Source organism: Octodon degus, unplaced genomic scaffold (genome assembly GCF_000260255.1).
Source record: "Octodon degus isolate 3935 unplaced genomic scaffold, OctDeg1.0 scaffold00008, whole genome shotgun sequence".
Taxonomy (NCBI): Eukaryota; Metazoa; Chordata; class Mammalia; order Rodentia; family Octodontidae; genus Octodon; species Octodon degus.
This window is the reverse complement of record NW_004524584.1, coordinates 12,682,587-12,693,078: the sequence shown is the minus strand read 5'-3', so window position 1 is coordinate 12,693,078 and position 10,492 is coordinate 12,682,587. Positions and strand designations below refer to the sequence as shown.

The following is a 10,492-nucleotide window of genomic DNA, read 5'->3' as shown; positions in this document are numbered from 1 at the left end:
AATAAATAAATAAAAGAAAAAGGGTACCATTTAAGAATTCTGTTGGACTCTGGGCAGCCTGCAGGACTCTGGTAAGCTCTACTTGAGCTTTAAAATACTTGAAGGGCTTAGCGCTTGTCCTCCTTAGACCTTCTGTTGCTACCAGCGTGCAGGTGGAGCTTCTTTCTCCTAATGATAGTCAAAACTTTTAAGAATTTAGGTGGACTCTGGTGGTCTGCGGGACGCAGGAGAGCTGCAGGCTATGGGCCCAGGGCAAGCAGTGCGGAGCTTTCCTGGAGCCATTTAAGAACTTTAGCAGACTGTAAGTGCCCTGTGGGACTCTGGGTGATTACTGGAAGCTCCAAAAATGCCACAATGCAGGAGCAAAAGGCAATCTCAACCCTCTAGCCCACCCAGAAGAAAAAGAAAAAGAAAGATCAGTCCTATCAATTTAGAAGCCACAAAGGGCCAGCCAGATAGTTCAGTGGATTTAAACCCTGCTTAGGCAGACACAGTGGCCAGGGTTCGAATCCTGTCCCCGGGCACACTGAGACTGAGACTGGGCATGGTGGTGTATGCCTGTAATCCCAGCGCTTGGGAAGCTGAAAATAGGAGAATCACTATGAGTTGGATCTATATAGTGAGACCCTGTAGATCCTGTCCTAAATATAAAACAGATCAGGAGCCAGGGATGTATGCTTCATCAAAGTAGCTTGTTAACAATCCAAGAAGGCAGAAGGGTCTACACCTTTCTCCTGATATGTAATTGACAATTTAAAATACTTGAAGGGCTTAGCTCTTGTCCTCCTTAGACCTTCAAAAATACTTGTCTGAAGATAGCTCCTATTTCAACCTCTCGTCTGGTTGGTAGGCCAGTAGGAGTCTTGGATAGAAATTGCGTGGGCTCCAGTGGCAACCAGCAGTTCCCTTGGCTGCCTGTCTTCTGGCCTTCTAAGATTAATAATACAATCTTCATCTCTAAGTACAAAAGCAACTTGTAATAGCAGCTCCAAAAGTAGTGCTGTTTGTCTCTCACTAGAAATCAACATTTAATTTTTTTTTTTTTTTTTTGAACCGGGGATTGAACTCAGACCCTTGCACTTCCCAGGGAAGTGCTTATTCCACTGAGCCATCTCCCCGGCCCCTGATTTTAAAATAACATTACATCCTTCCAGTCTAGTACACAGGTCTGAGTAAGTCCTCTAAAGACCTCAGTGTACTTATTATGGCTGGCTAAGTAAAGTTTTCCAGATCTTGTTTGATGTGTTTGAGGTCAGAGAGGACACACGAGCACAAATAGCCCCATATTCACCATTTACTTTTCAACACATTTTCAACATAAATAAGGACGATTTCTTTTTTAAATGATAATTTCGTAATGCAAAAAAAGTCTGAACATAAAATAATTTTGACCATTTTTTCCTCTCCCTTACAGTACAATTCTAGTTGTGAAATAGCATCATAATCAATACTTCCCTCTGAATTCTATTTAGCCTCTAGCAGGTAAGCAGGCCATGCATGGATGTTGAAACTAACAAATGGCTTTTTTTTTCATTATGTAAGGCTCAACCCTCTTTCAGTGTTTAAGAATATATTCCAGAGTAGCCAGGAGTCTAGATCAGTGGCCTGACACCTGCCGGGCAAGTGCAAGGACCTGAGTTCAATTCCTGATTCAAAAAACAAAACAAAACAAAACAAAAGCCCAGGGGCTGGTGAGATGGCTCAGTGGTCTAAAGCACCTACTTAGAACAAGCTTAGCAAAGCACAGGGACTGCGGTTCAATCCCCCAGCCCCCAGCACCACATGTCAGCCCGCCCCGCCCCCTGGTGGGCTGAGCTGGCCACACACACACACACACACACACACACACACACACACACACACACAAATAAAAAAAAAAAGCCCACAATATATTCCAAAAGAGTAAAAGATTTTGACATTGAGTCTCCAATTTGAGTTACAAGAGAAAGAATTGGCATCCTTCTTAATTTCTACTTGATTTCTGTTTCCTCAAAGAGTCCCCTGAGGTGGCCTACTCCAGAGCAGATGGCTGCTTTCCAGAGAGTAGAAGATAGTCCAGGTCAGACTAGCCACCTTTAGCAATCTTTCCCAGAAACTCATACTGCTAACTCCAGCATGTTTTTCTAAAAGCACAACCTATAATTGGTTCCAGCCCTAACAGTCCTATTTCCAGAAGGAAGCATTGCCAGCAAAACCATAATCAAAAGATCTGAACCACTGCTTTCCAACTCTTTAAAAGATAGAGGAAAGTAGATCAAAGGGCAAACTGGAGCATTTTTAGCCTGCGAAAGAGATCACCTCTAGAGATAAGAGTCAAGTAAATGGCCTGGAGAAATCCTGCTCTGGCCTGGGCCACAGGGCGAAGAAGTCCCCAACACTTGTATGTTATCAGCCTAATCACCTAGGCAATCTTCCCTAGCAGGCTAAAGACTTCACAAGTCTAAGTTTTACTCCAAATGTATTTCACATGTCTGTGTCACTGAAATTCACAGGTTCAACTTACACTATCATTCAGCAACTACAACTTACATGTGAGTAAAGGCACATTTATCAGTTTTCTACTGCATATGAAAGAAGCTACCGGGCCAGCCTGATAGCTCAGCGGACTAAAGCACCTGCTTTAGGCAGTGTCCCGGCACCACCCAGGGGACACAGTGAGAGTGACTGAGACTGGGTGTGCTGGAGTGTGCCTGTAATCCCAATACTTGGGAGGTTGAACACAGGAGAATCACTACGAGTCCGATCTATGTAGTGAGACCCTGTAGACCCTGTCCTAAAAAAAGAAGCTACTAAAACCTTTCTTTTTTAACTGTTACTTGGCCACTGTAAGGCACAGGTGTAAATAATTCCTCTGAGAGCTGTTTCCGTCTGTGAAGGACAACCTGTTGCAAGATGCCTCAGCCTGACCTCCTGGAGGGAGGGCCATCTACCTACCAGGTGGTTTGTTTAGCTAAAGAATTCTGAAGTTCTAAATTGGAGAAAATCTGGGGTTTCTAATTTACTAGCAGAGTGAAAAGTCCAAACCTGAGCTCAACTCTTGTTTTTTTGTTTTGTTTTTGTCCAGCTGCCTGTCTGACCAACATTCCATTGGTTTTGGGGATTGACCCGACCAAAAGGTGCTAGGGAGCTTGTCCTCAGTTTTACGAGTGGCAGCTGCTCTCAGAGTACTTAACTAGCCAGCAGAGTGACCACCGCTTGTTAGAGTGCTACAGGGGACAGATAAAAGCCTGAGCTGTCTTCATCTAAGTTGACCGGGCTTATGTTCTGAAGCTTCCACTTTTCTTTACAGTACAATCTCGATTTTCTTGCCTCCTTTCTGCCCAATTTTACTTCTCCTATCCTACTTCACCTTCAAGATGACACTGAAGTGGGGCAAGGTGGCACACACCTGTGATCTCAATGGCTTAGGAGGCTGAAGCAGAGGGATCATTCCAAGTTCATGCCAGACTGGCCTACACAGTGTAGGGACAGGGGGCTACCTAGGTAGGGAAAAGAAAAGATGAAGGCCTTGTTGAGCTTTATTATTATTTTTAATATATTTAGTATAGGGTCTAAAGGGTCTCACAGACTCGTAGTGATTCTCCTGTTTTCAGCCTCCCACATGCTGGGATTACAGGCGCGCTCCACCATGCCCAGTCTCAATTGCCAGCTCAGTGCATCCCTGGGGTGGGACGGGGCAGGCACAGCACCAGGGATCGAACCCTGGCTGCTGCAGTCTGCCTAAACAGGTGCTTTAGTCCACTGAGCTATCTGAATGGCCTATTATTATTATTACTATTTTATCATCTTTATTATTATTATTATTGGTCTTTTTGAGACACGGTATCACTGTGTGGTTCAAGCTGGCTTTGAGCTCACTTTGTGTAGCCTAGGCTGGTCTCAACCTTACAATGATCCTCCTGCCTCAGCCTCTGGAGTGCTGGGATTAAGGAAGGAATGGTCCACCACCATACCTGGCTATTTATTAAAAATTAATAGACTTCTACTAAGGTCAGTTTAGACCTATCCAGCCAGACTCAAAATTAGACAAGGCCCCATGTGGCACAATTAACATAAGAATCATGGACTTTTCCCTTAATCCTCCATCCTAAAGTACCTTTCCAGGGGCCGGGGAGATGGCTCAGTAGTTTTGTTTTTTGTTTTTATTGCAGAGCCAGGGATTGAACTCAGGCCCTTCTGCTTGCCAGGTAAGCACTTATTCTACTGAGCTATCTCCCCAGCCCCAAGATGGCTCAGTAGGATAAGCACTTCCCTGGCAAGCGCAAGGGCCTGAGTTCAATCCCCAGTTCCACCAAAATAAATAAATAAATAAATAAACAAACAAACAAAAATAAAGTACCTTTCTGTAAGGTCCCAGGCATGCTCCAAAGGACAGGGCAAGTCATGACCAGAAAAAATCCAGGATTAAGTTGGAAGACTCAGAGTGACTGAGCTGGAGATGGTTCACAGGTGTGGAGCTGAGAGCACCATGTGCTGGAAGAAAACCCCTGGGGAACGGAGCACCCCAGGTGAAAAGGCGCTCCAACCAGGAGAACACAGGGCTGTGTGAGAAGCCAGCTAGTTAGGAACAGGGTTTCACCTGACATCAACTTGCTAAACACACTGTGGAGCAGTTTCTTTTCCACCCATCCAGAAGGAAGTTTCCACCTGACCTCAGCTTTCTGTATATCATTTGTCTGTGTGTGTGTGTGTGTGTGTGTGTGTGTGTGTGTGTGTGTGTTTATTTAGTACAGGGCCTACAGGGTCTCACTACACAGATCAAACTAGTAGTGATTCTATTTTCAGCCTCCCAAGCCCTGGGATCACAGGTGTGCACCACCACACCTGGTCTCAATTGCCATCTCAGTGGGCAGGGCCAGCAGGGCACTCAGGGGATCACGTTCTGGCCTGTGTGCTCTGCCTAAGCAGGAGCTTTAATCTGCTGAACTATCTGGCTGGCCCTGTATATCACTTTTTTTTTTCAGTACCGGGGATTAAACTCAGGACCCTGTGCTTGCCAGGCAAGCACTTATTCTACTGAGCTATCTCCCCAGCCCCCCCCCTTTTTTTTTTTAATCACTTCTGTTTTTACTTCTCCATCTTCTCCACATCCTCCCTGCTACCCCTTGCTTTGAGAGCTGTGCTGGACCACAGAGGAAAAGACAACCACGGAGGAAATCAGATGCCTGGGGCTGTGCCAAGTATGGTGGCACATGCCTGTAATCCTAGCATTTAGGAGGCTGAGGCAAGGGGATCGCTGAGAATTCAAGACTACTACATAGTGGGGGGACAACCCGCTTGGTCCCCCCTTTTGTCCCTCAGAGAGGAGCTTTCATTCCCCTAATAAATACATTTTGCTCATTAAAAAAAAAAGTCTAATACATAGTGAGTTCAAGAATTGCCTGAACTGCACAGTGAGATCCTGCCTCAAAAATAAATAAATAAGTGCTTCCCTGGCAAGCGCAAGGGCCTGAGTTCAATCCTCTGTTCTGCCAAAATAAATAAATAAATAAATAAATAAAAATAGCACCCCTTGTAATCTTTGAGATGAAATTGTCACCAGGCATTGGCCTACAGGACAACTGGTTGGCTCAGTGGTAAAGCAGGACTGGCCTCTGGGGAGCTGGTATGTACAATCATGCTTCATGAAAAGTTTACTAAAGCAATCACCTAGGAGGACAATGTGAGAAAGTAAAATGGACTGGCTGTCAGGCCCGTGTTACAGAGTATGGTTAGTTTTCTTAGGGATACTAATGGCCAGTAGGTCCAGTGTGTTATTTAAATGGTCGCATCTGTCAGAGATACATACTGTACTTAACCATTGACAGATTCCCTGGGTGGGAAGGGACTGAATAAACATGACTGACATTGATTACTACTGAAAGAAGTATCCTAGCATGGTGACACACACCTATAATCCCAGCACTTGGGAGCCTGGGGCAGAACTGCTGGGCTACATGTTGAGTTCAAGGTCAGCCTGAACCACCACAAAGCAAGATCATATATATATATCTCAAAGACAAGGTTGGCCTATCATACCATATAGACAACTGAGTTAGGTGGGGAATATTATAGGCAGTCAGGACTGGGCCCTTGAGTTATGGCAAAGTAAAACATTACAACTGTGGCTGGAGGGAGACACATCTGTTAGAAGCCAGGTGTCAGGGCCAAGAGAGATGGCTCAGCGGAATAAGCGCTTCCCTGGCAAGCACAAGGGCCTGAGTTCAATCCCTGGTTCCACTAAAAAAAAAAAAAAAAGAAGAAGCCAGGTTTCAAAGATGGAATAAGCAGGCCTGAGATAAATGTTAACACCTAAAGAAGTGTAGCTAGACAGCAGTTACCTTGGTGAGTGACCGTACCCTCAAACTCATCACTTCTAAAAACTTTTTTCTCTCCATGAATACTTGCTACATGAACTACTTCCCTACTGGATCAATATCACCTAAGCAGCTATACTTATAATTTATTGATGATGGGCTTAACCCACGTTGTACGCATGTGTGTGTTCTCTATAAACCTTCTGTCTCAGTTACTTTTCTCTGTTGCCGGGACAAAATACCCGACACCCAAAATTAAGGAAGGAAAGGTTTATTTAGCTCACAGTTAGGGGAGGTTTCAGTCTGTACTCAGCAGGCTCCAAGGCAGAGTGGCACATGGCAGAGGGCAGCAGTTCATGGCAGAAAACAGTAAAATAGAAAGAGCAAAAGGGAGGAGAACAGCACAGAGGCAAGCCTCTCTCCCTTCCTTATACTGCATTCAGGTTATCTGCCCCAGGCTGGGTGTAGTACTCACACTTATAACCCCAACATTGGACCATGAATTAATCACAGACTCTAGATATCTGCCCCGAATGAGGCTTTAGGGGGACAACTAGACACAAACCTTAGCACCTTTCCTTGAAAAGTGGGTTCTCAGCAATCCAACTGGGGACCCCTCCTGCCTCTCAGCTATATCTCTCTCCCTATCAATATTTCTGTTGGGGAGATAGTTCAGTGGATTAAGTGTTTGACTGGCAAGGTCCCAAGTTTGTTGCCTAATACCACAAAAAAAAAAAAAAACAGACATCAGTTTGGGGCTGGGGATTTAGCTCAGCGGTAGAATGCTTGCCTAGCAAGCTGGACGCCCCGGGTTTGGTCCTTGGCACCAAAAACAAAAAATAAACCTTCCCTAATAAATATTTCCTACTGTTGACTGCCTTGGGTCCTTAGAATTCATTCTTAGATTTGGGGGAATATGAACTCAGTGAGTATATCAGCCATCTATTAAGTAAGGAATATTTCCCCTGTACATATATCATTTTGAGACCCTACAGTATTCCTGAATCAATGCTTCTGAATCCACCTTTTTTTTTTTTTTTTTTTGGTCTTTTTGAGACAGGCTCTCATCGTACAGTTCAGGCTGGCCTTGTGTTCACATTGTAGCTCAGACTGGTCTGATCTTCTTGCCTCAGCCTCTGGAGCACTGGGATTATAGGCATGCACCACCACACCCGGCCCTGCACTCACTTTTTCGAACGTTTGAAATATTCCATTAAGAAAAAAGAAAAAGTCTAAGTCGCCTTGGAGGTGGAGGGGCAGTACTGAAAATTGAACTCAGGACTTTGCACTTGCCAGGCAGGCACTTATGATGCTGAGCTATCTTCTCAGCCCTAAATCGCTTTTCAAATAGAGTATCAAGCCAGGAGGTTGGCCTCACTGACTGCGTTTCTTACTAAAGTTGGGGTGAAGATGAGGGGCAGTGAGGAAAAGCACTTCCCACTATTTGGTTTCAGCGTTACTGCTGTTACCACGGCAGCGAGCTGGCAAAGGGTTAGCTCAGTCTCCCCTGGAATCACCAATGGTTCCTTCCTGCCTTGGCCCCTCTCGTAACATACCCTAGTGGTTCACCCCGGCATCCCCGGGGAAACCCCGTGGGTGGAGCTGCAGGCACCCCGGAGCCGGGCAGGCCCAGCTGGCCCTGCCGGAGACCACTGGCTCGCTGACGTCAGCGGTGGGCGGGGAATCGCGGCCAATGCGCGAGTTCCGCGCTCCGATTGGCTATGGCTGCAATAAACATCCGGCAAGATGGGGCGGGGCCGGAAGTGAAGAGGAAGGCGGCGGCCGAGGTGGTTCGGGCGGTTCCAGAGTCGGAGTTGGTGCAGCAGGTGCCATGGCCCCGACGGAGGCACGCTGAGCGGCCGCGGAGCTGGGCATGGCCGGCGCTCGAGCCGCCGCTGCCGCCTCAGCGGGGCCGTCAGCCTCCTCGGGCAGCCCTCCGCCGCAGGAGCCGGGGCTCGTGGAGCTGCTGGAGGAGTTCTCCCGGACTCAGTACCGGGCCAAGGACGGCAGCGGGACGAGCGGCTCCAGGGTGAGTCCTGAGGCCGGAGGAGCAGAGGCGCCTGGCGTGGGGACTTCCAGAGGAAAGAGTGAGGTCGGGGGCCTGCAAGAGAGGAGTGGGACTTACCTGCTTGTAGAGGAGAGGGACTTTTCCAGGATCTGGTCTCAAACGGAAGAGGTGGCTGAACAACCACAACATGAGGAACTTGGCTCACAGCGAGCCAAAAAAAAAAAAAAAGAGGACCTTTTGATTTGAGACAGAGGGCTCGGAGATCAAGGGTCAGAGGGCAGCAAGAATTGGGGAAGGTTATTCTTCCAATATCAGGGAGGCGGTAGGGTGAGGGCGAAACCTCCAAATCTAAGGAAAAGTACAGGATTTCTCAACGAAGGGGCTAAAGGTAGTGTGGCAGAATGGAGCCAAGATATGAACTGTTTTCTCCTCTTAAGGACTCAGCATGACTTAAGACCATCCCTTTCCTTTCTCTATAGGGCAGAAAAACTACTCACATCCCCTGTTTCTTTATTAAAAGGAGGCCTCAAACCGGATGTGGTAGCACACACCCCCAACCAGCACTAGGGAAACTGAGGCAGGAGGATTGCTGTGGGTTCGAGGCCAGCTTGCACTACATAGAGCCCATCTCAAAAGAGACTGTTTCACAAATTATCTTAATTATAAAGAATTGCTGAAAATTAAATTGATGAATTGCTAAATCACATTATCTCATATGAACTGCCTTTTTTTTTTTTTTTTTTTAAAGACAGGGTTTTGCTATTAGTTCAGGCTAGCTTTGAACTCACTGTGTAGCCCAAACTGGCCTTGAATACACTGCAATCCTTCCCCCTCAGCCTGCCAAGCGATGGAATTACAAGTACTTGTCTTCTTAGTAATGCTCCTGTGCTCTGAAACTTTGGGATAGCTACTTTAAACCGCCATGAGTTGTCCTCAGGTGGGTCTTTTTTTTCTGGACCCTCTTCCCTCTTATATGCCTTGGAGGTTAGAGTTGTCCTAAATGACACTTTATTTTCATTACAGCCTCCTTTGGGGCCTTTGAGCCACCTGATCTCTTGCAAACTTTTGGAGATATTGCAAGTCTCGTCGTGTTTTCTAGCAGGCTTTTCCTTGGAATGTGAATGAAACAGCCCCTGGGAGGTGGTCTGCCTTCTCTTTAATTAAGTAAGGAGTGTGTAAGGAAATAGCTCTGAGTGCAGCTTGTAATCGTGATTAGATGGTTAGGTTAGATGATGAGTTAGATTAGATAATTAGTTAGATTAGATGATTAGCTAGTACTAGTCTTGAGCTAAAGCAGAGGGAAGAAACTGCCTCCGGGGCTTACAGTAGATTAGTGCTGGGTGCAGTAACCTAGAGCGAAAAGAGTTCTTATGTATTGAGTCATGGGCCCTTTGAAAGCTGTTACAGTCTCAAATGCTGGCTACAGGGTTTCTTTTACATGCTGTATTGAGGGGCTCAGGACCCCTCACATGCTCCTGGAGATACTGGGATCCGCAAGCATGTCTCTTCCTAACTGAGCATAATCACACAAGCATGTGACCTCTCCGAGTCACAAACTTCTTAATTCTTACCTTTGGAACCCTTGAGTCTTAACTTGGCTCCTATCTCCTCCCCTGTGCAGGTTTCGCGCTTTGAAAAGAGGTGTCTGGAGCTGTTTGGCCGGGACTACTGTTTCAGTGTGATTCCGAATGTGAATGGGGAACTCTGTAGTCACTACCCCCGGCAAATCGTGATCTTGGAGTATGTGAGTTCTGAGAAGGAGAAGGACATGTGAGTACAGTGTGAACATTATGCCTGTCTGGGCAGGGCAGACTCACTTTTCACAGTTGTTAAGGACTCATGTGGCATCTTTATTTACCTTCAGGTTTAGGAAACTAGATTGGCAGGGTGAGACCACATAGAATGAGGAGTCAGTTGGGAGTCATAGTCCTGATTTCTCTTTCAACTCTAAAGCTGCTTGTCTCATGGCAGCTGACCATACTTCACCTCCCTAAACAACCTCGCTGTCATTTTTGTTTTTTAAGACAGTATCAGTATGTGGTTCAAGCTGGCCTTGAACTCACTATGTACTTTAGGCTGGCCTCAAATTTGGCAGTCCTCCTGCCTTAGCCTCTAAAGTCCTAAGATGAAAAATGTGTGGATGTGTGCCCCTACACCTGGTTTGGTTTTTTGTTTTGTTTTAATTAAA

At 46.2% G+C, this 10,492-nt stretch overlaps 1 protein-coding gene across 3 annotated transcripts in view; it reads left to right on the top strand.

Moving 5' to 3' along the window:
* The first annotated feature begins 8,028 nt into the window (after positions 1-8,028).
* The window catches only part of Mtmr14 (myotubularin related protein 14), a 42,585-nt gene continuing 40,121 nt past the window's right edge, over positions 8,029-10,492 (top strand). For all 3 annotated transcript variants that reach the window (XM_004625048.2, XM_004625047.2, XM_023705539.1), the window contains exons 1-2: positions 8,029-8,325; positions 9,926-10,074. In XM_004625048.2, coding sequence (XP_004625105.1) covers positions 8,170-8,325; positions 9,926-10,074 — 305 coding nt within the window. In that variant the 5' untranslated portion in view covers positions 8,029-8,169. The remainder of the gene's footprint in view (positions 8,326-9,925; positions 10,075-10,492) is intronic.